The sequence below is a fragment of the Lepidochelys kempii genome, chromosome 1, assembly GCF_965140285.1.
Source record: "Lepidochelys kempii isolate rLepKem1 chromosome 1, rLepKem1.hap1, whole genome shotgun sequence".
NCBI lineage: Eukaryota > Metazoa > Chordata > Testudines > Cheloniidae > Lepidochelys > Lepidochelys kempii.
The window spans coordinates 7,096,001-7,119,530 of record NC_136380.1 but is presented as its reverse complement, the minus strand read 5'-3'; the positions used below and the strand labels follow the sequence as shown (position 1 = coordinate 7,119,530).

General features: G+C 46.9%; 2 protein-coding genes across 2 annotated transcripts; both read left to right on the top strand.

Annotated features, from left to right (window-relative positions):
• The first annotated feature begins 446 nt into the window (after window positions 1-446).
• Window positions 447-1,382, top strand: LOC140896505 (olfactory receptor 51G2). Its single transcript, XM_073308463.1, has one exon. It carries the CDS (start codon window positions 447-449, stop codon window positions 1,380-1,382), a length of 936 nt encoding a protein of 311 aa, XP_073164564.1.
• A 20,767-nt stretch (window positions 1,383-22,149) lies between these two features.
• LOC140896448 (olfactory receptor 51G2-like) lies at window positions 22,150-23,085 on the top strand. Its single transcript, XM_073308345.2, has one exon. It carries the CDS (start codon window positions 22,150-22,152, stop codon window positions 23,083-23,085), a length of 936 nt encoding a protein of 311 aa, XP_073164446.2.
• Window positions 23,086-23,530: the final 445 nt, after the last annotated feature.

Below are 23,530 nucleotides of genomic sequence, written 5' to 3'. Positions count from 1 at the left end.
CAAGATATCACTGGGGATGAGACTATAGCAGGATTCAAAGAGGGACTGGATGGTTATAGGGGTAACTGGAAAGAGCTGTAGACCCTCCTGATTTACACCACAAAATATGTCTAACTAGTGGTTGTCAAGGGGAAACTTTCCCTGGGCGCTGGTTATCTCATTGCTCCCTATTGCAGGGTTTCTTCCACCTGCCTCTGAAGCTTCTGGAACTGGCTACTGGATAGTGCACTAGATGGACTGCAGGTCTGATCCAATCTGCCAGTGCCTTTCATCCTATTAATGGTGTAAATCCAAGAGTGTGTTTTTGCTGATCTTTCTTGAGCTCCTGGGAGTCTCTAGACTTGCACTCAGAGCAGAAAGATGTCTAGTTAAATATCAGCTAGTCTCCTGTTCGTTTTTCTTTCAGGAAGGAACACTGAAAACTCCTTGAACCTGCCCAGTCCATTATGTCAGCTGTCAATGAAACCAAATTCCAATTTACAATTTTCCTTCTCACCGGGATACCTGGAAAGGAAGATGTCTATCTCTGGATCTCTGTCCCTTTCTGCTTAATATATGTTCTTTCAATAGTAGGAAATTCAGTCATTCTGTTCATTATAAAAACAGATCCAAGCCTCCATGAGCCCATGTACATTTTCCTTTCCATGTTGTCCATCACGGACCTTGGCTTATCAATATCTACCATACCGACGATACTGGGCATGTTCTTGTTCAACTCTAGGGAGATCAGCCTTGATGCCTGTTTTGCCCAGCTGTTCTTCATCCACTTGCTTCAATGTATGGAATCCTCCTTCCTCTTGTTGATGGCCTTTGACCGCTTCATTGCAATCTGTAACCCACTGAGATATGCCTCCATCTTAACTCCATGGAGGTTATCCAAAATGGGACTGCTGTGTGTGCTAAGAGGGGTGGTCTTAGTATTACCATTCCCTTTTCTGCTGAAACGGTTCCAATACTGTCGAACTAATATTCTCTCCCATTCCTACTGTGTACATCAGGAGGTCATGAACCTGGCTTGTTCGGATATCACAGTCAACAATGTCTATGGCTTGTCTACTCTAGTCTTAACCATTGGGTTGGACTCGTTGCTCATCTTCCTCTCTTATGTGATGATCTTCAAAACAGTGCTGAATGTCGTGTCCCATGCAGAGTGTCTCAGGGTCTTGAACACCTGCGTTTCCCACCTCTGTGCCGTCCTGCTCTTCTACCTACCAGAGATCGGCTTGTCTGTGATACACAGATTTGGGAATAGCTCTTCTCACTTGCTTCAGTTTGTCCTGGGCTACTTCTATCTGCTGGTCCCACCCCTAATGAACCCCATTGTGTACAGTGTGAAAAGCAAACAACTTCGTGCAAGGATAATCAGGATGTTCATCAACTGAAGGGTGAGTTCCTCACGCTGCTCCCATACTAGTGTGGAAGTATAACATTGTATAAGTATAACGTTGTATAAGGGGACATGCTGGATACATTGTATATGAGAGGGTATGCCAAAACGTATTACAAAGTATCTGAGGGAGTACACGTAGGGACAGTTAGCTTTTGAATGGAGAAGCAATTAAGATAGAGCCAGCACATCTAAGAAGCAGGCATCAGAATGGAAGGTGTGAAGGGCAATTAGTTAAGTTAACTGGAAGCTGTTAAAGGAGATTGTTAAGGGTGGCAGGTAATTGAAGATACGTGACTGGTCTCAGGGATCTCGGAGGGTGGTGACTAAAATCTTTTTCTTCTTTTTTCTGTAATTTCTTTGTAACTTGTTCTCCAGCAAGCTGTATAAATTAAGAGACACAAGGCCCACTTGGGGGGCTCACTTCTAAATATATTAGCAGAGCAGCTTTGCTAATAAAACAGAGTGGTCTGATAAATTGTGAGTCTGAGTCAAACTTTGACACTAGTGACCTGGGAGTCAAAAAACACAGGCCACAGCCATCTATTCCATCCTGGAACCTTAAATCTGAGACAAATGGACACAAATCTGACATCAGGAAGCATAACATTCCAAAACCAGTGAAACATTTCAGGGTGGGAATTTTGCAACAGAAAAGCTTGAAAAACAGACTCCAACAAGAAACTGCTGAGCTTGAATTAATGTGCAAACTAGATACCATGAAATTGAATTTGAATAGAAACTGGGAGTGGCTGGGTCATTACACACATTGAATCAATTTCCTTAACTTAAGTATCCTCACACCTTCTTATCAACTGTTGAAATGGGCCATCTTGATTATCACTGACACTGTTCATTGGGAGCCAGGGGAGCAATGGGATGTTGGCGCAAAAAGAGCCGTATCGGTGGCTACCCCAAACTCAGAATTCCTGTTGATACAGTCAGTAAAGAGAAGGGATGTGGATGTTGTTTCCCGTTACACCTGGCCTGTCTCTGTCCTTTCTCTGCCTAAACATCCAGGGGCCATGACAAAAGCTGCAGAGCTCTTCTCTTGTTGCAGTCCTGGCCCTTCCTGAACGCTCTGGTTGCTGCATGATTCATGGGGCTGCACCAACTGTGGACAGGGATTACTACTTGGGCAGAGACACCCATCCTTCCCCGACGCCTTCAGCCAGATTCTTGTGTCTGAGTGGTGTCAGAGACCTGATTAACACAGGAGCCCCAGGAGAAGCCATTCATGCATCCCCTCCCCTACTGATGTCTCTGCACACTGCACACCCGCTGAGCCCTCTTCCCACAGAGGCAGAGCAGAACTATTTGTGTGAGTGAGGATCTGACACACACGAGTCCTGCCAAGAGACTCAGGCCCAGATTCCCTCCCCTTCCCCCGATTTGTGCTGCCCCAGCTGATTGGAAAGTGGTGGAAATGCACCTCAACTCCCCAAGAGAGGCACGGCTAGCTCCTATCGCAGCCTAGCTCATGCCGTTTAGGGTGACCACCTAGTCAAAAGGTAAAAGCAAGACACATGAAGGAGTCCTGCCACCCTGTGACCCTGCCCCTACCCTTCTTCTCCTCCCTGAGGTTCCACCCACTCCTCCTCCTCTTCCTCTAAGGTCTTTGCTCCATCTCTCCCCCCAGAAGGCTTCATGCTCTGCTCCTCCTCTTCTCCTTGAGGGCCTGCCTCCTGGTCTTCCTGAAAGCGAGAGCTAAGCTGTGTTCAGAGCCTCCCAGGGATCCTGGCCCACTGTGGGGAACCACGGATCCGCTATCTGCCCTTGGCATTGGGGGGCAAGAGGAGGAGCAGGAGCAGGGGCCCAAAAACAGCCCCCATCCCATGACCCTGTCTCCCCACAGGTAGCAAAATGGAGTTTAGTGTCATGTGGTCTGATCACATTCCTTTGCATTCCCTGCTGAGTCATAGCTTCCATTATCCATAGGCTGTCTGGAGAAGTCTCAGGAAGGCTTTTCTCAGGTAGGGGATAAGCTTTTCCTGGGGTCTGTTATTTCCCCAATGCACCAACAACCAGAATAGGCCCTTCATAACCAGCTGTCTAGACTGTAAGTATTTTGCCGAGTGTGTGTCAGCCTGGTGTAGCTACACAGATAAATAGTCAATATTCATAACTTCAGATGCAAAAATAAAAAATGCGTAGACGTGGGATCATCATATTCTGCCAATCAGAACTTTTCCATAGACACCTCACAGGACCTATTTTGTACAGGATGCGTTATAACTATGTCATAATCACATCACAATGATGACGATGGGGAAAGTGTCACAGAAGCCTCCTCAGCTGCCCTGGAAGCTTCATGGCACATGTAAAAAGGTCAAGTTCTTCAAGAAGAGACAACGTGGTAGCAGATGGGGCGGGGGAGGGTACTGGGTTGCAGTCACAGGGGCGAGGGAGGCTCAGTCTTGTCCAGGAGTGGGGGCTCTTGGAAGCAATTACCACCCAGAGGAGGTCAGCCCAGCCCTCAGGCTGCTTTAAACTCCACTGAGGCAGGGGGAGAATAGGCCAGCGAATCAAACCTCTCTAACTGGCTCCGTGCCATCCCTGCTCTCTGCAGCCCAGGGGGAGCTCTGCTGGCGCAGCAGACAATCCAGCCGGGCCTGTCACCATTCAGGAGTCTGGAAGGCTGGTCCTGTGGTCTGGGCATGGCTCTGCAACGCAATGCAAGAGAACGGGGTTTGATCCCCTTACTGTGGGCAAGCTGTTGGCTGTCTGAGCCTCTGCTCAGGTGTATACTAGCCCTGCCCTGTCTCACAGCGGTGGCAGGAGGATAAATACATTTAAGGTGCTCAGGTACTCTGAGACCCAAAGATCAGGGTACTGTCAGGGTTTCACAGAGCAACACCTCAGACATTTGTGTATAAAAGGCCTCTTACCACAGCCTCCTGTGACAGCTGGCTTCTGGGAAGCCCCGTAACTCCAGACCCTTGGTGTCTGTGGCAGATGTGGGGATGCTTGTGGCTGACAGTGAAGGGTAGGTATTGGATCTCTGAGGGGAGCGATGGAGTGTCACAGGGATGCTGGGAGTTCCAGCACAGTCACGGGAACAGTGTTTGCAAGCCATTGAGGCTGAATCGGTCTAACAGCCAAGCAATGGAGCAAGTGCCACAGGGGCCTCATCTTAGATATTTTGCTGAGAGAAAACAGTCTCAGGGCAAAGGTCAGCTCACCTCTTGGCCCTGAAACATGGACATGGCTGAGCACTATGGTGCCTGGGCCCAAGGTCACACAGGTTGCACCAAGGGTTGCTTTCACAAGAATGGAGTAAACAGATGGGAAGATGCTCTCAGAGACACAGGGAAAGTAGGATGTGTCCCAAGAGCTCCTTGGTTTCCCTAAGAATGTAAATGGGCCAGTTCTGTTCCTCTGTCTCCAGAGCAAAATCTGTCTAACTCAGCTTGTAGTGAGATGCGAGATAGATGAGTGTAGACGTGTGAGAGCTGCCTGCTATTTTATAACCATTTTCTCCAATGCTTTGTGCTGTTTGCTAATCAACCTACTAGTTTTAAGGAGGGTGGGGGTGACTCTATAGCTCTGGTCACAAGCATCCCAAATGGAAGAGACTGAGGTGTCCAATCAGATCTGCTTGGTGATAAGCATTTCGCAGAGATGGGGTATTGTTCCAAGCTCAAAAAGTGGGACAATTATAAGACTCCCCTCAAGACAAGAAAGGACCTGGTTTAGAGGGTACAGAGATGATATATCCTGGCTTTATTGTGGCAGTCCAGATTTTTCTTGGCCAGCATCTATATTTGTTGAGTACCTGTCAGCATTCAGAGGAGCAGCTTGTTCAAGTTGCAGTCAAGGTACGATCCACTCAAGACAATGATTCATAGCCCTGGTCTACACTATGAATTTAGGTCGGATTTAGCAATATTAAATCAATTTAGCCCTGCACCTGTCCACACTACAAAGCCATTTTTTCCAAATTTAAGGGCTCTTAAAGCCGGTTTCTGTACTCCTCCCCGACGAGTGGATTAGCACTGGAATCGACCTTGCTGGGTCACATTTGGGGTAGTGTGGATGCAATTTGACAGCATTGGCTTCCGGGATCTATCCCAGAGTGCTCCATTGTGACCAATCTGGACAGCACTCTCAACTCAGATGCACTGGCCAAGTAGACAGGAAAAGCCCCGCAAACTTTTAAATTTCATTTCCTGTTTGGCCAGTGTGGCGAGTTGATCAGCACAGGTGACCATGCAGAGCTCATCAGCACAGGTGACCATGGAGTCCCAGAATCGCAAAAGAGCTCCAGAATGGACCGAACGGGAGGTACTGGATCTGATCGCTGTATGGGGAGATGAATCCGTGCTATCAGAACTCCATTCTAAAAGACAAAATATTTGAAAAATTCTCCAAGGGCATGAAGGACCGCGGCCAGAACAGGGACCCGCAGCACTGCCTCATGAAACTTAAGGAGCTCAGGCAAGCCTACCAAAGAACCAGAAAGGCAAAGGGCTGCTCCGGGTCATAGCCCCAGACATGTTGTTTCTATGATGAGCTGCATGCCATTCTAGGGAGTGCCCCTCCAGCTACCCCAGCCCCGTGCGTGGTCTCTGTCAATGGACTCTCACACAGCAGGGATGCGGATTTCAGAGACAAGGAAGATGATGAGGAGGAGGAGGTTGAAGCACAGCAAGCAAGCGGAGAAACCATTTTCCCCGACAGCCAGGAACTGTTTCTCATCCTGGATCTAGTACCCCCCCCATCCCACCAAAGGCGGGCTCCCGGACCTAGAAGGCAGAGAAGGGACCTCTGGTGAGTGTACCTTTGTAAATATAATACATGGTTTAAAAACAAGCATGTTTAATGATTAATTTGGGGGGAGGGATAGCTCAGTGGTTTGAGCATTGGCCTGCTAAACCCAGGGTTGTGAGTTCAATCCTTGAGGGGGCCATTTGGGATCTGGGGCAAAAATTGGGGATTGGTCCTGCTTTGAGCAGCGGGTTGGACTAGATGACCTCCTGAGGTCCCTTCCAACCCTGATATTCTATGATTCTACGATAATTTGCCCTGAAGACTTGAGATGCATTCGCGGCCAGTACAGCTACAGGAAAAGTCTGTTAACGTGCATGGGGATGGAGCGGAAATCCTCCAGGGACATCTCAGTGAAGCTCTCCTGGATGTACTCCCAAATCTTTTGCAAAAGGTTTCTGGGGAGGGTAGCCTTATTCCGTCCTCCATAGCAGGACACTTTACCACGGCAGGCCAGCAGTACGTAGTGTGGAATCATTGCATAACAAAGCATGGCAGCGTATGGTCCCAATTTTTGTTGGCATTCAAGCAACATCCGTTCTTTATCTCTCTGTGTTATCCTCAGGAGAGTGATATCATTCATGGTCACCTGGCTGAAATAAGGGAATTTTATTAAGGGGCCATTCAGAGGTGGCCGTTCCTGCTGGGCTGTTTGCCTGTGGCTGAACAGAAATCATCCCTGCAATTCGGGCAGAGATGAAGTGATCATCCCAGAGCATTGTGTTTGTGTGTGTGGGGGGTGGGGGGCTAGTTGGGTTTGTGCTGCACATTAACCAGAAAACTGCAGCCCCTCCTTTTAAAGGGCCAGCCCAATGGGTGCTTGGTATGGGAAATGAGGGCACTGGAGTTTGAAACCATTCCCACATGTTAGGAAGGCTAAAGAACCCAAAAGACTGTGTCTTACCATTGTGCCTCCAAGCCAAATTCTGTTGTCCACCAGCCCTCTGTGTGTAATCTCTCAAACCAAACTGGCAGGCCCTCGATATAACAGGCAAAATGCAACCTTGTAAAGAAATTACACCTGCTATGTAATGTTAACAACTCGGTTAACCATGAAAGAGTCAACCCATTGTTCTCTAAAATGTCTCTTTTTAAAGACTAATCTCCCTTTTCTCCCTCCTGCAGCTGAAAATGTTTCATTGCTCCACGAATCATCTGCATCCCAGAGGCTATCAAAGATGAGAAGCTGAAAAAAAACAAACCGCACTCGTGATGAAATGTTCTCTGAGCTCATGCAGTCCTCCCACGCTGAAAGAGCCCAGCACAATGCGTTGAGTGAGACAATGTCAGAGTCCAGGAAAGCACAAAATCAATGTGAGGACAGGAGGGATGAGCGAGAGGAGAGATGGCATCAGTGTGATGAGAGGAGGCAGGATGCAATGCTGAGGCTACTGGAGGATCAAACTGCTATGCTCTGGCATATGGTTGGGGTGCAAAAAAGGCAGCAGGAGCACAGAAAACCACTGCAGCCCCTGTGTAACCAACCACCTTCCTCCCCAAGTTCCATAGCCTCCTCACCCAGACGCCCAAGAACGTGGTGGGGGGACCACCGGGCACCCAATCACTCCACCCCAGAGGACTGCCCAAGCAACAGAAAGCTGGCATTCAATAAGTTTTGAAGTGCAATGTGGCTTTGTCCTTCTGTCCTCCCCTCCTCCACCACCCCACTCGGTGCTTCCCTCCTCCCCCATCCCTCCTGGGTTACCTTGGCAGTTATCCCCCCATTTGTGTGACAAATTCGTAAAGAATGCATGAATTTGAAACAACAATATTTCCAAATAGCCCTTAACCTGTTCTTTCACCACCAAGAGCTGCTCACCTCCTCCCCAGACTGTGTTGCCCAGTGCAGCTGGATGGGAGCTGACCTTGTCTCTGAAGACTGAGGCAAAAAGAAGCATTGAGTACTTTTTTCACATCATCTGTCACTAGGTTGCTTCCTCCATTCACTAAGGGTCCCACACTTTCCCTGACCTTATTCTTGTTCCTAACATACCTGTAGAAACCCTTCTTGTTACCCTTCACATCCCTTGCTAGCTGCAACTCCAAATGTGCTTTGGCCTTCCTGATTACACCCCTGCATGTTCGAAGAATATTTTTTTACTCCTCCCTAGTCATCTGTTCAAATTTCCACTTCTTGTAAACTTCCTTTTTGTGCTTAAGCTTACTGAAGTTTTCTCTGTTAAGCCTGCCGTAATTGCTATTCTTTCTGCACATCGGGATGGTTTGTTCCTGCACCCTCAGTAAGGCTTCTTTAAAATACAGCCAGCTCTCCGGGACTCCTTTCCCCCTTAGCCTGCCCATTAGTTCCCGTAAAGAGTCAGAGTCTGCTTTTCTGAAGTCCGAAGTTGCAGGTTTTGCTACACTCCTTGCTTCCTTTTGTCAGGATCCCAAACTCAACCTTCTCATGGTCATTGCTGCCCAGGTTGCCACCCACTTCTACTTCCCCTACCAATTCTTCTTTTTTTGTGAGCAGCTGGTCAAGAGGAGCATGGCCCCTAGTTTGTTCCTCTACCACTTGCACCAGGAAGTTGTCCCCAGCACTCTCCAAAAGCTTCCTGGATTGTCTGTGTACTACTGTATTGCTCTCCCGGCAGATGTCAGGGTGTCAAGGTTCCTTCCCCACTCTGAACTCTAGGGTACAGATGTGGGGACCTGCATGAAAATCTCCTAAGCTTACTTTTACCAGCTTAGGTTAAAACTTCCCCAAGGTACAAACTTCCACTGCCACCACCACACTTTATATGGTTCCTGAGTAAACGTAATTGGGAGACGTCTTTCCCCTCAAAATCCTCTCAACCCTTGCACCCCACTTCCTGCTGAAGGTTTGCTAAAAATCCTCACCAATTTGCATAGGTGACCACAGACCCAAACCCTTGGATCTTAGAACAATGAAAAAGCATTCAGTTTCCTTACAAGAAGACTTTTCATAGAAGTAAAAAAGAATCACCTCTGTAAAATCAGGATAGTAAATACCTTACAGGGTACTTAGAATAAAAACATAGAGAATTCCTCTAGGCAAAACCTTAAGTAACAAAAAAGACACACAGACAGAAATATTCATTCTATTCAGCACAGCTATTTTCTCAGCCATTTAAAGAAACCATAATCTAACACATACCTAGCTAGATTACTTACTAAGCTCTAAGACTCCATTCCTGTTCTGTCCCCGGCAAAAGCCTCACCCAGACAGACCCAGACCCTTTGTTTTTCTCCCTACTCCCAGCTTTTGAAAGTATCTTGTCTCCTCATTGGTCATTTTGGTCAGGTGCCAGCGAGGTTACCTTTAGCTTCTTAACCCTTTACAGGTGAGAGGATTTTTCCTGTGGCCAGGAGGGATTTTAAAGGGGTTTACCCTTCCACCCCTTTCACCCCTCTCCAAATCTCAGCTAGGGTGAGACGCTGGCTGGGATTTCATCCTGCAGCTCTAGGAAAAAACAGAGTTAATAAGACACATGCACCTCTAAATATACTACCAAGTACATAAAGACTAACAATATTTTCCACATCTCGAGGATGACTTTAACCAGTTGATTCTGGGAAACTTCCAAGGGACAGTGCATCAGCCACTTTGTTAGAAGCTCCTGAGATGTGTTGGATGTAGAAATCAAAATCTTGGAGAGCTAAACTCCACTGAATTAGTTTTGTTTTTTTTATTTCCCATGGTGTTATGAAGCCACTGTAGCGCAGCATGGTCGGTTTGCAGGTGGAAACGCCATCCCCAAACATATGGGGGTAGCTTTTCCAGGGTGTAGACAATAGTGTAACATTCTTTTTCACTGACTGACCAGTTGCTTGCCCTCTCAGAGAGTTTTTTGCTGAGAAACACGACAGGGTGGAATTCCTGATCAGGTCCTTTCTGCATTAAAACTGCTCCCACACCACGCTCGGACGCATCTGTGGTTACTAGGAACGGGTTTGTCAAAGTTGGGGCCCTTAGTAGAGGGTCAGACATGAGTGTGCCTTTAAGATGGTTAAAGGCCTTCTGACACTCTTCTGTCCACTGAACGGCATTTGGCTGTTTCTTTTTGGTTAGATCTGTCAGTGCGGCGGCGATTTGGCTGTATTGCGGTATTAATCATGTGTAATAACCGGCCAAGCCTAAGAAGGATTGAACCTGTTTCTTTGACTTTGGGACAGGCCACTTTTGGATAGCATCCACTTTGGCCTGTAGGGGGCTGATAGTTCCTTGACCCACCTGGTGTCCAAGGTAAGTCACTCTGTTTAGGCCTATTTGACACTTCTTAGCCTTAACAGTTAGTCCTGCCTCCCTTATGCGCTCAAGGACTTTTTTTAGATGTTCCAGGTGGTCTGCCCAGGAATCCGAAAAGATGGCCACCTCGTCAAGGTAGGTGACTGCATATTCTCCTAATCCCGCTAGGAGACCATCTACAAGTCTTTGGAAGGTGGCGGGTGCATTTCGCAGCCTGAAAGGGAGGAAATTAAATTCATACAGCCTGAGATGTGTGGTGAAGGCTGAACTTTCCTTGGCAGATTCATCTAGCGGTACCTGCCAGTACCCCTTGGTTAAGTCCAAGGTAGAGATGAACTGGGCCCGTCCCAGTTACTCTAATAGTTCACCTGTGCATGGATTGGATACTCGTCTGGGTGAGTTACAGCATTTAGCTTACGGTAGTCCACGCAAAAACGTATTTCCCTATCTGGTTTGGGAACTAGAACCACTGGAGATGCCCATGCACTTCCAGAGGGGCGGATTACACCCATCTGTAACATATCCTAGATCTCCCATTCTATAACAGTTTCAGCTTGAGGAGACACCCGGTAAGGTTGGACCCTAATTGGGTGAGCATTACCTGTGTCAATGGAGAGGTATGGTCATTCAGTCAGTCCTGGTGTGGTTGAGAAAGTCAGCATGTAGCTAGTGCACAGCTCCTTGATCTGCTGTTGCTGCATACGCCCAAGGGTCATGGAGAGGTTCACCTCTTCCACACCACCAGCACTTTTCCCTTCATAGTAGACACCTTGAGGCCACTCAGCGTCGTCTCCTCCCTGGGCTGTAAACTGACAAACCTTTAATTCTCTCTAATAAAAGGGCTTTAGAGAATTAATATGGTCCACCTTAGGCTTTCGGTTGGAGGTGGGGAATGCTTTGAGATAATTAACAGCTGCCAGGCTCTCCTGGACCGTGAATGGCCCTTCCCATGATGCTTCCATTTTATGGGCCTGGAGCGCCTTTAAGACCATGACCTGGTCCCCTACTTTGAAGGAACAATCTCTGGCATTTTTATCATAGCATTCCTCTTTTTGAGCATCCTGTGAGTTTTCTTTAGCAAGGGCTAAAGAGGTTCGGAGGGTGTTTTGTAGGTTGGTTACAAAGTCCAGAAGGTTAGTTCCTGGAGAAGGTGTAAATCCCTCCCATTGCTGCTTCACCAACTGTAATGGCCCCTTAACCTCACGGCCATATACAAGTTCAAATGGGGAAAACCCTGAACTGGGGTACAGCTCTGTAGCCAAAGAGCAACTGCTGCAACACTAGGCCCCAATCATTGGAGTGCTCATTTAGGAATTTATGTATCATGGCCCCCAAATCTCAATTAAACTTCTCCACCATGTCATTTATTTGATGGTGGTAAGGAGTGGCAACCAAGTGATTTACCCCATGAGCTTCCCAAAGCTTTTCCATAGTTCCTGCCAGGAAATTAGTCCCTGCATCTGTGAGGATGTCGGAGGGCCAACCTACCCTGGCAAAAATGACTGCTAGTGCCTGGCACTTTTAGCCCTGGTGTTGCTTAGAGCTACTGCTTTCGGCCATCGGGTGGCAAAATCCATGAAAGTCAGTATGGACTGCTTTCCTCTGGGGCTCTTTTTCGGAAAAGGACCCAGAATATCCACAGCTACTGGCTGAAATGGAACTTCAATGATGGGGAGTGGGTGGAGAAGGGCTTTGACCTGGTCTTGGGGTTTTCCCACACTTTGGCATACTTCATAAGACTGGACATAGGTAGAAACATCCTTGCCCATTCCCTCCCAGTGGAATGACCCCCCAAACGGTCTTTGGTTATGTTCACCCCAGCATGGCCACTAGGATGATCGTGGGCTAAGCTCAAGAGCTTGGCCCGGTATTTAGTTGGAACTATGAACTGTCTCTGAGAATGCCAGTCTTCCTGGTGTCCACCAGAAAGAGTTTTCTTGCATAAAAGTCCTTTTTCTACAACAAACCTGGATCTATTAGAAGAGCTGAGAGATGGTGGATTGCTCCATGCCACCATCCAAGCTCTCTGGAGGCTTTCATCTGCTCCCTGTTCAGTCTGGAACTGTTCCCTTGATGCTGGAGACATCAGTTCCTCATTAGATTGTGGACTTATGCTTGGTCCCTCTGGAAGCGATGTAGGCAGTAGGGCTGTTTCCGTTGACTGTGAACCGCTCTCCACTGGGATGCTCTGTTGGGGTTCAGGCTCCGGCTGAGCCTCTTTTGTAGGGTTATGGGCTGCTGCCGGTTCAGGTTTGGTGGGGTCCTCTGGTGTTGAGGTTGCAAGTACTGGATTCAGGGCTGGCAATGGGTCTGGTGCTGGTTGTTCTGCTGGTTGTGGGACTGGTTCCGTCCGGGTCTCTGGGACTGAATCCACTACTGCTGTTGCAGACATTGGCCTGGAGTCCGGGTCCATCTCCTCTGACCGGGTCCTGATAGAAGTTTCCGGAACAGAGCTAGGCCTCCCGGCTTGTTCAGCCTGACTGCGGGTGACCATTCCCACCCTCTTGGCCCGCTTCACATGATTGGCCAAGTCTTCCCCCAACAGCATGGGAATGGGATAATCATCATAGACTGCAAAAGTCCACGTTCCTGACCAGCCCTGGTACTGGACAGGCAACTTGGCTGTAGGCAAATTGAAAGAGCTGGACTTGAAGGGTTGAATCGTCACTTGGATCTCTCGTTGATTAAATTGGGGTCCACTAAGGAAGCATGGATAGCTGACACTTATGTTCCGGTGTCCCTCCACATGAGACACCCACACTCACAGTTTCCCTCCGCTCCAAGGGTATCTGGGAGGTATCTGGGCCTGCGGATATCTGGTGTGATTCTGGTGCAATGAACTGTAATCTTTTGGGGATGTAGCTGGGGCCTTGGGTGGCCTCCGGGAATAGGGTGTGGTCTGGGGTTGTCGCTTCTGGACTCCGCTCCAGCTGCGACCAGTTTTCTTCTTCTCTGCCACCTCTACCCATCTGGCTCCAATCTCTTCTGCCTTGATTACAGTTTTGGGCTTCCCATCTAGGATGTATCTTTCTATTTCCTCAGGAACACCCTCTAAGAATTGTTCCATTTGCATTAGGAAGGGCAAATTTAATGGAGATTCAACACTGGCTCCTGATATCCAGGCATCCCAATGTTTCCCAATGTGGTAGGCATGTCGGGTAAATGAGACATCTGGTTTCTACCTTAGGGCTCTGAATCTCTGACGAGAATGCTCGGGTGTTATCCCCATTCTGACTCTCACCTTGGATTTAAACAGTTCATAGTTGTTCATGTGTTCTTTAGGCATTTCAGCTGCCACCTCAGCTAAGGGTCCACTGAGCTGCGGCCTCAGCTCTACCATGTATTGGTCAGTCGAGATGCTGTACCCAAGGCAGGCCCTTTCCAAGTTTTCTAAGAAGGCCTCAGTATCCTCGCCTGCCTTGTAGGTGGGGAAATTTCTGGGATGGGAAGTGGTACCTGGAGAAGGACTGCTAGGGTTTGTTGGTATATTCTGCTGAGTCTTTATCTTCTCCATCTCCTCCACATGCTTCCTCTCTTTTTCCTTCTCCTCCACTTCTTTGGCCCTTGCCTCCATCTCTTTGGCCCTTGCCTCCATCTCCCTCCTGTAGGCAGGCTCCTGTATCTCCTTCTCCAGCCACACGAGTTCTATCTGTCTTTCATGTTCCTTTTGTTTTTCATCAGCCTGGAATCTGGCTAATTCCAGCTTTTGTTGAGCCATGCAGTCTGTCATCCTAACCTCTCTGTTTTTAACTAACTTTACACCCAAGGTTTAGAAATAAAACAAACAAAACTTGACTTGTAAAATTTTGCTGTGCTGCAATAGCATACCTATTCTCGGATTGTGATTGTCAGCCTAAAGAAAATTCCAGAAAAAAACCCACAAAAGACACAAAAACTAACACTTTTTTCTTCAGACAAATAGGTAGAAATCCCCTCTAGTTGCTCTTAGGTCTGTGAAGACTTGTGAATTTCCCTGCAGGAGGGTAACAACTTTGCCTTTAGGAAGAGAAACTGCAGCTCCCAAATACAATTCCCTTTTGTCTCTGCTCTGCCCCCATAGCAAAGCAAAGCAAAAAAAAAAAAAAAAAAAACTTCCAACTATTGCCAGTTGAAGACCTGCTTTCTAGCAGCACAAAGGATTTTAAAAAATTCCATTTAATATCTGTTTTTTCTGGTTCAGAAAATCTCAAATTGATCTCAAAATGATTGCAAGTTAATCCCACCGCTCTGCCACCACATCAAGGATCCTTCCCCACTCTGAGCTCTAGGGTACAGATGTGGGGACCTGCATGAAAGCCTCCTAAGCTTACTTTTATCAGCTTAGGTTAAAACTTCCCCAATGTACAAACTATTTTACCCTTGGACTTCCACTGCCACCACCAAACTTTATCTGTGTTCCTGAGAAAATGTAGTTTGGACATGTCTTTTCCACCAAAAATCCTCTCAAACCTTGCACCCCACTTCCTGGGGAAGGTTTGGTAAAAATCCTCACCAATTTGCATAGGTGACCACAGACCCAAACCCTTGGATCTTAGAACAATGAAAAAAATCAGTTTCCTTACAAGAAAACTTTTAATAGAAGTGAAAAAGAATCATCTCTGTAAAATCAGGATGGTAAATACCTTACAGGGTAATTAGAATCAAAACATAGAGAATTCCTCTAGGCAAAACCTTAAGTTACAAAAAAGACACACAGACAGGAATATTCATTCTATTCAGCACAGCTATTTTCTCAGCCATTTAAAGAAATTACAATCTAACACATACCTAGCTAGATTACTTACTAAAAGTTCTAAGACTCCATTCCTGTTCTGTCCCCGGCAAAAGCCTCACCCAGACAGACCCAGACCCTTTGTTTTTCTCCCTCCTCCCAGCTTTTGAAAGTGTGTTGTATCCTCATTGCTCATTTTGGTCAGGTGCCAGCAAGGTTACCTTTAGCTTCTTAACCCTTTACAGGTGAGAGGATTTTTCCTGTGGCCAGGAGGGATTTTAAAGGGGTTTACCCTTCCCTTTATATTTATGACACAGGGGGATTGAACTCTCCCATGAGAACAAGGGCCTGTGATCTGGAAACTTCTGTTAGTTTTCTGAAGAAAGCCTCGTCTACCTCATCCTCCTGGTCTGGTGGTCTATAGCAGACTCCCACCACAACATCACCATTGTTGCTCTCACCTCTAAACTTACCCCAAAGACTCTCAACAGGCTTTTCCCCAGTTCAGAGCAACTGGAGCTCTGAGCAATAGTACTGCTCTCTTACATACAGTGCAACTCCTCCACCTTTTCTCCCCTGCCTGTCCTTCCAGAACAGTTTATACCCATCCATGACAGTGCTCCAGTCATGTGAGCTACCCCACCAAGTCTCTGTTATTCCAGTTACAGCATAGTTCCTTGACCTTGCCAGGACTTCTAATTCTTCCTGCTTGTTTCCTAGGCTTCTTGAATTTCTATACAGGCACCTAAGATAACTAACCGATTCCACTACTTTCACAGTAGGAATCAGGAGGCCACTCCTGTTGCACCCTACTCATTGCGTTTCCTCCCAGTATCCCACTTCCCCTCATACCACAGGGCTTAGGTCACCGTCCCCCAGCGAACCTAGTTTAAAGCCCTCCTCACTAGGTTAGCAAGCCTGCCTGTGAAGATGCTCTTCCCTCTCTTGGTTAGGTGGATCCCATCTCTTCATAGCAACTCTTCTTCCTGGAACAACATCCTGTGGTCGAAGAATCCAAAGTCACGTAGCCGGCAGTGACCCACTCAAGGTCATTCTTGGCAGTACATCGACACCCACGTGGAGAAGTACGAAGGGTTAGCCGTTCCAGGGCTTGATCAATCTCAGTAGATGCTCTCTCACATCCTGAATTCTAGCCTCAGGCGAACAGCACAGTTCTTGAGTCTCCCGGTCTGGACTGCAGATGGAGGACTCTGTCCCCCTTAGAAGGTGTCCCGAAAACCCACCACTCATCTCCTCCTCGTGGAACCCCCATCCCTACGACAATGTATCCCATGCCTTCTGGTTGATGGGGTTTCCTTCTGATCCCTTCCTTCAGATGGCTCTTCCAAATTATTCTCCGCCATAGGACATGTGCAGAGAGCCTGAAAATGTTTTTTTACCTCTATCTACACTGGGGTGGATGGGTTCTCCTCTTTCTTCTTCTAGAGGTAACATACTGACTGTTTTCTTACCCATTCTGCACTGCCCTCTCCGATTCTCCAGCAGGGAGCTGGAGACTGTCCTAGAGAAGATGTGGAGGCACAGAGATTGTGGGAGGAGGACCTAGCTACCAGTGCATCACTGAGATCTGTGTCTCACTTTGGGTATCCCTGGATCCTGGGTCTCCCTTTACAATCCTCAGGGAGATGGAAAGAGACTTCCCGTCCCGGAACAATCTGAAGGAAATTTCCATGTAAGGAGCCTTGTGGAAACTCCCTTCACTTCCCTGGCCTGTACCCTGAGTTTGTAATGTAGGACAGGGGGCTGCTGAGGAGAAATAAGGCCCTATATATTATTATTATTATTATTATTATTATTATTATTATTATTGTTTTATATTATGTTATTTCAGCAAGATCACAGCTGAGACAGCATAATCCTTACCACTTGGCTGCACCCAACGTAGCCATGTGACTAATCGGAATCATATAAACAGTGATGACATTCCTAGATACCAGGAATAGAGCCTGCAGCAGGGCTGGTGCTGCAGTCCAGTTGTGTAGCATCCCCTGTGATTTGGCCTTCTGCCGTTTGCCATTGGCCATGACGGGAGTTAAAGCTGGTGTACAGTAAGTCAAGCAGCTGAGGCTCCCTGTTGGCCAAGTGGCCCCCAGGGGAAGGTGCCGGCAGGCTTCATAAAGGGAGCTGCCTCCCGATGTGAACAGATACTGCCTGCAGCCTGTGCAGCCTTGCCAATGACTCCTTGTTGTTTAGGGTGAAGACCTCTAGTGTCAGCGGCTCCTCCTCTAGCAGGAACTGGGTACGTTGGCAGGTTTCACTGTCTTTAAAATACAAAGCGAATGGGAGAGGCTGGAAGCTGTTTCCATTGGCAGGTGTTCTGTGCAGCAGCAGAGGACTCAGCTGGGCTGTTAGGGGTCACTCAGTGACGGGGCTGGAGGGCAGGCAGCGCTAGGTAGCTTGGCAACTCCTCCCCCACATCTGCCCATGCTGGGTGATGGTTTGTTCAAGCTACACAGAAATCTGACATTCAAAGTGAGCTCGGACTGTTAAAATCCTGATGCTCCAAGTCCGGATTTTTCAAGGGGTCATGTTTCTAGAGGTGCCATGTGCTCTGGGCTATAAAGGGATTCAAAAAAGAACTCGGTAAGTTCATGGAGGACAGGTCCATCAATGGCTATTAGCAGGTTGGGCAGGGATGGTGTCCCTAGTCTCTGTTTGCCAGAATCTGGGAATGAGTGACAGAGGATGGATCACTTGGTGATTCCCTGTTCTGGTCATTCGCTCTGGGGCACCTGGCATTGGCCACTGTCAGAAGACGGGACACTGGGCTAGATGGACCTTTGGTCTGACCCAGTATGGCTGTTCCTATTTTTATGTTCTTATGGGCCCAATCCTGCCAGTGTTTGAGCGAGATGAGACCCCATGGAATATCAGTGACTAGTTTACAAATCGCCTCAGGTATATTTGCTGCTGAAAATTTATTCAGCAAATGCATTTTCAAAGGCTTTATTCTCTGACTCGATTGTGAACGCAGGAATTGAGAGCTGCGTTGCTCTATAGTAAGAGTCTAATATGGCATATTTCTTTTTCCTGACTGGCTGAGGGCTCCAACGTTTCTGCCCTGTAGATACCCCTCAGAGCTGCAGGGATACTGGCATCTCCACCCCCTCTCTGGCCTCTGAGTGCCAGACATCAGACCTTGTAGTTTTCCCTCTCCTGGGCTGGAATCCCGTGATCCTCCCACTCTCAGGCTGGGCTCTGGGCTACCACACACTGCGGGTCCACTGGGCTGGCCCTGCAGGTCTGAGTGTGTTCGGCACCTTTGGCTCTTCCCTCTGGGAGTCTGTGACCAGTGGTGAGAGGAGTGACCAGCCAGCCTTCTTGACCCAAAAGACTGTTTGATCTGAAGAGAAGGAAGAAAGTGTAACATGGGAGAATAAGAGGTTTTTTTCAAACGACAGTCTGTACATGTCTCTGAGTCCAAGCTCTCCCACTCTGTTGGGGACCCAGGCAGGCCGAGGGCCTTGAGACTTCCCCAGCCGTGTCTGTGCCTGTCAGCCTGAAGAGCTTCTGAGCAACAGCTGTCCCACCTCTGGACAGACTCCCAGTGCTGGCAAAACACACTGTGTAACGTGGCTGGAGCCTGGAAATAGGCTCTTCCCAGCTTGTAGCTCCCATGTTGTCTCTCAACCTTCCTGAAGTGCTCACTGAGCGATGGCTTTTCTTGAGCTGTTGCTTCTCTTCCTGCTTCTTTTTTAGCAGCCTGCTGCTAAACTAAGATGAGCCAGACGAGTTTCTCCTAATATAGGTGGAGCACAAACATCCCAATACTTAACCCAATACAGCTCTACAGCAAACATCCCCAGAACGGGGTTTAACCCACACATTCATTATGGCAGCTCAGCTCCATAGATGTCACAGTGCCGTTCCCAGTGCTCCACATTTTATGAATACAGGACACAGGCAGCCAGAGAGCAATAGGCTACTTTCCTGTGGGAAATGAGGTTCCATTTCCATGAATACTCATGCACTTGACTTTGAAATCCACGTCCAGCAAGCTCTCACCATGGCTGAATCACAGGTGCTGGGGTTACCTCCTGCTAGTGAGTGAGAGCTCAAGGAATGAATATTTTCTTTAGCAATCCCAATGCTTGTTCCCACTCCGGAGACAGGCTACAGACTGACAGAATAGAAACTGAGGAGACCCAGTCAGCTATTAACCCAGGGACAGAGGAGCGACTAGACTTTTGTTTGCTGACAAGGGACTGAATGAGGGCCGAGATGCTGTCATCTTTTCAGGTTCTGAAGAAATCCAGATGACATAAAGTAGGTTTTAAGTCCCACTCTAACCTGAGAAAACATCTCTGAAAGCAAACCAGAGGGGAAAGAATGGATTGGCAGGAGTGGACTAAAGTACAGATATGTAAATGGAATGCCAAAACTTTTCATCATAATACAAATATTACAAACCGAAGTTTCATAACATGCATGTCTAGCCAAAGCTGGCAGTAGAGCTGTTGGAATCGCAATAGGAAGGAGCACTGGTAACAGTTGTGGAAGAAATTATCTGATAAGGTTTTGTGATGCCCCTATTGCAGGATAATTGTATGTGTTAAGAAGGATGGGAAAGGGTCATCTTAGTGGGTGTCCAACAGACAATATGGCAGCAAAAGAATATCTGAAGGCCCCTGATTATCCAGATAGTTCCACTTAAACTTCCCCTAACTGCAATAAGTCTGTTATAACCCATGGCCTACTGTTAACCGCACTTGGACTATGATTTACCCTCAAAACTTGCTTAAACGGGAAAAACAGAGTGGTTAATTTTCCATGACACAGTTAATGGCCTTTGTTTTAGAAACTATTTCAGAAGTACTCCACATCCTGGTTGCAATTGGTTTGTGATATTAATTGTTTTGTTCAATGAACCATTGTATGATACTGTCTCCTGGTAACTCACAAGAAGCTGTGTCTAACACATACATTCAGGGGCCTGCATTTATTCTCTCTGCAAGACTTGTGCAAGGCTTTCCAAACAGCCCTGAGAGTACAGAACCGTTGGCCTGTGTTTCTGCAAAGAGCAAAGCCGATGTGCAGCAAAGGGGAGTGCAATAGAGGTTGTCTATAATTTACGCCCATCAGCTGTTACGCACTCATGGCTGAAGTAACTTGCACACTCAGCTGGATATTAGTGCACAACTAGTGTTTGCATTATTCACCCATTTGTGAAGCCAACCCTTCCCCCCAGCTGAAGTAACTGTCAGTCTTATCTTGTAACTTGCCTGAAATCCACAGATCCTTGCACGGGGAGATGATGCAGTTCCTGTGAGGATGAAGAGAAACTTGTTGGATGATTGAATTCTCTAGAATCAGACAATGCTGACCAGGCAAAGCACTTCAATTTCTCTTGGAGGGATTCTTGAGAGTCAGGGTGTATCACCAAGAGCATTTGGTAAGGGAGAGTTAACACAGTTCGGTTCTGATCATATTTACACATTTATATCTGGAGTGATGCAGTTGAAGTCACAGTTACTGAATTCAGAACCTGTCCCTGCGAATTGATCCCATCTGTTACAAAGAGGCAGTGGCAGAATTTCGACTCTGAGGAGTTGTCATAAACATACTGCTGAGGGTAACCTAGAATTCCTCCTTACCTGTAAGGGGTTAAGAAGCTCAAATAACCTGGTTGGCACCTGAGCAAAAGGACCAAAAAGGAAAGAAGATATTTTCAAATCGGGGTGGGGCGGGGGGTAAGAAATCTTTGTTTGTGCTCTGTGTTGTGTGTTCTCTAAGGAAGCGGAGAAGCATCAGGTCAGAAAACTCCTTCTCCTAAAATCATCTTAAAATGAGTCTCAATATTGCAAAAAAGAGTAAGTAAATAAGGCAAGGTGTGTTAGATTATCTTTTGTTTTTAGCTTGTGAATTTTCCCTTTGCTTAGAGAGAGATTTATCCCTGTTTTTTTGTAACTTTGAAGTTTTGCCTAGAGGGGAATCCTCTGTGTTTTGAATCAGATTACCCTGTAAAGTTACCTTCCATCCTGATTTTACAGAGGTGCTTCTTTTACTTCTTTGTTTCTTTATAATAAAGTTCTGTTTTTGAAGAATCTGGTTTCCCTATTTGGTTAGTAGATTATTCTCAAGGCTCCCGAGGAAAGGGGGTGACGGGACTTGGGGGGATATTTTAAGGAAACAGGAACTCCAAGTGGTCGTTTTCCTGAATCTTTCTCTAACTCACTTGGTGGTGGCAAGAGTACCCATCCAAGGACAAGGAAGGATTTGTGCCTTGGTGAAGTGTTTAACATAAGCTGGTAGAAATAAGCTTCGGGGGTGCTTCATGAGAGTCCCCACATCTGTACCCTAGAGTTCAGAGTAGGCGAGGGAACCTTGACAGGAGTGAAGTAAGTGAAAAAGAATGTATATAATGAGGCAATGAAACACATTTACAAATTGCTTCAATGGAGGACAGATAATACAACGACTACTTTCACAATGCACTTGCCATGTGTTTATGCACGTGCAATGACACAATGGGCCACACTCAGAAGTGAAGGGCCAGAAAGGGTGTCTGTGTGAAAGTTACAACTGTAAAATCACAGTTATCAAATAGGCTGCGGAACTCCCAGCCACAAGATATCACTGGGGATCAGAGCATAGCAGGATTCAAAGAGGGACTAGATGCTTCTAGGGGTAACTGTAAAAAAAATTCATTAGTGAGCAATTTAAAAAAAAAGGCCTGGAAGTGCTCTAGACCCTCCTGATTTACACCACAACATATGTCTAACTAATGGGTGCCAGGAAGAAACTTTCCCTGGGCACTGGTTATCTCATAGCTCCCTATTGCAGGGTTTCTTCCACCTGCCCCTGAAACTTCTGGAACTGGCCACTGGATAGTGCACTAGATGGACTGCAGGTCTGATCCAGTCTGCCAGTGCCTATCTTCCTATTAATGGTGTAAATCCAAGAGTATGTTTTTGCTGATCTTTCTTGAACTTCTGGGAGTCTCTAGACTTGCACTCAGAGCAGAAAGATGTCTAGTTACATTTCAGCTAGTCTCCTGTTCTTTTTCCTTTCAGGAAGGAACGCTGAAAGCTCCTTGAACCTGCCCAGTCCATTATGTCAGCTGTCAATGATACCAAATTCCAATTTACAATTTTCCTTCTCACTGGGATACCTGGAAAGGAAGACGTCTATCTCTGGATATCTATCCCCTTCTGCTTAATGTATGTTATTTCAATAGTAGGAAATTCAGTCATTCTGTTCATTATAAAAACAGATCCAAGCCTTCATGAGCCCATGTACATTTTCCTTTCCATGTTGGCCGTCACAGACCTTGGCTTATCAATATCCACCATACCGACGATACTGGGCATATTCTTGTTCAACTCTAGGGAGATCAGCCTTGATGCCTGTTTTGCCCAGCTGTTCTTCATCCACTTGCTTCAATGTATGGAATCCTCCTTCCTCTTGTTGATGGCGCTTGACCGCTTCATTGCAATCTGTAACCCACTGAGATATGCCTCCATCTTAACTCCATGCAGGTTATCCAAAATGGGACTGTTGTGTGTGCTAAGAGGGGTGGTAGTAGTTCTACCGTTCCCTTGTCTGCTGAAACGGTTCCAATACTGTCGAACTAATATTCTCTCCCATTCCTACTGCACACATCAGGAGGTCATGAACCTGGCTTGTTCGGATATCACAGTGAATAATATCTATGGCTTGTCTACTCTAGTCTTAACCTTTGGGTTGGACTTGTTGCTCATCTTCCTCTCTTATGTGATGATCTTCAAAACAGTGCTGAATGTCGTGTGCCATGCAGAGTGTCTCAGGGCCTTGAACACCTGCGTTTCCCACCTCTGTGCCGTCCTGCTCTTCTACCTACCAGAGATCAGCTTGTCTGTGATACACAGATTTGGGAATAGCTCCTCTATGTTGCTTCAGTTTGTCCTGGGCTACTTCTATTTGCTGGTCCCACCCCTAATGAACCCCATTGTGTACAGTGTGAAAAGCAAACAACTTCGTGCAAGGATAATCAGGGTGTTCATCAACTGAAGGGTCAGTTTCTCACTCTGCTCCCATACTAGTGACCTGGGAGTCAAAAAACACAGGCCACAGCCATCTATTCCATCCTGGACCCTTACATCTGAGACAAGTAGACACAAATCTGACATCAGGAATCATAACATTCAACGACTGGAAGGAGAACACTTCAACCTCTCTGGCCACTCAGTAAAAGATTTAAGGGTGTCAATTTTGCAACAGAAAAGCTTGAAAAACAGACTCCGACGAGAAACTGCTGACCTTGAATTAATGTGCAAACTAGATACCATGAACTTGACTTTGAATAGAGACTGGAAGTGGCTGGGTCATTACACGTATTGAATTAATTTCCTTAACTTAAGTATCCTCACACCTTCTTCTCAACTGTCGAAATAGGCCATCTTGATTATCACTCCAAAAGTTTTTTTCTCCTGCTGATAATAGCTCATCTTAACTA

Coding starts and splice junctions, on each gene's coding strand:
- LOC140896448 (XM_073308345.2), top strand. CDS start 22,150: ATGTCAGCTGTCAATGATACCAAATTCCAATTTACAATTTTCCTTCTC.
- LOC140896505 (XM_073308463.1), top strand. CDS start 447: ATGTCAGCTGTCAATGAAACCAAATTCCAATTTACAATTTTCCTTCTC.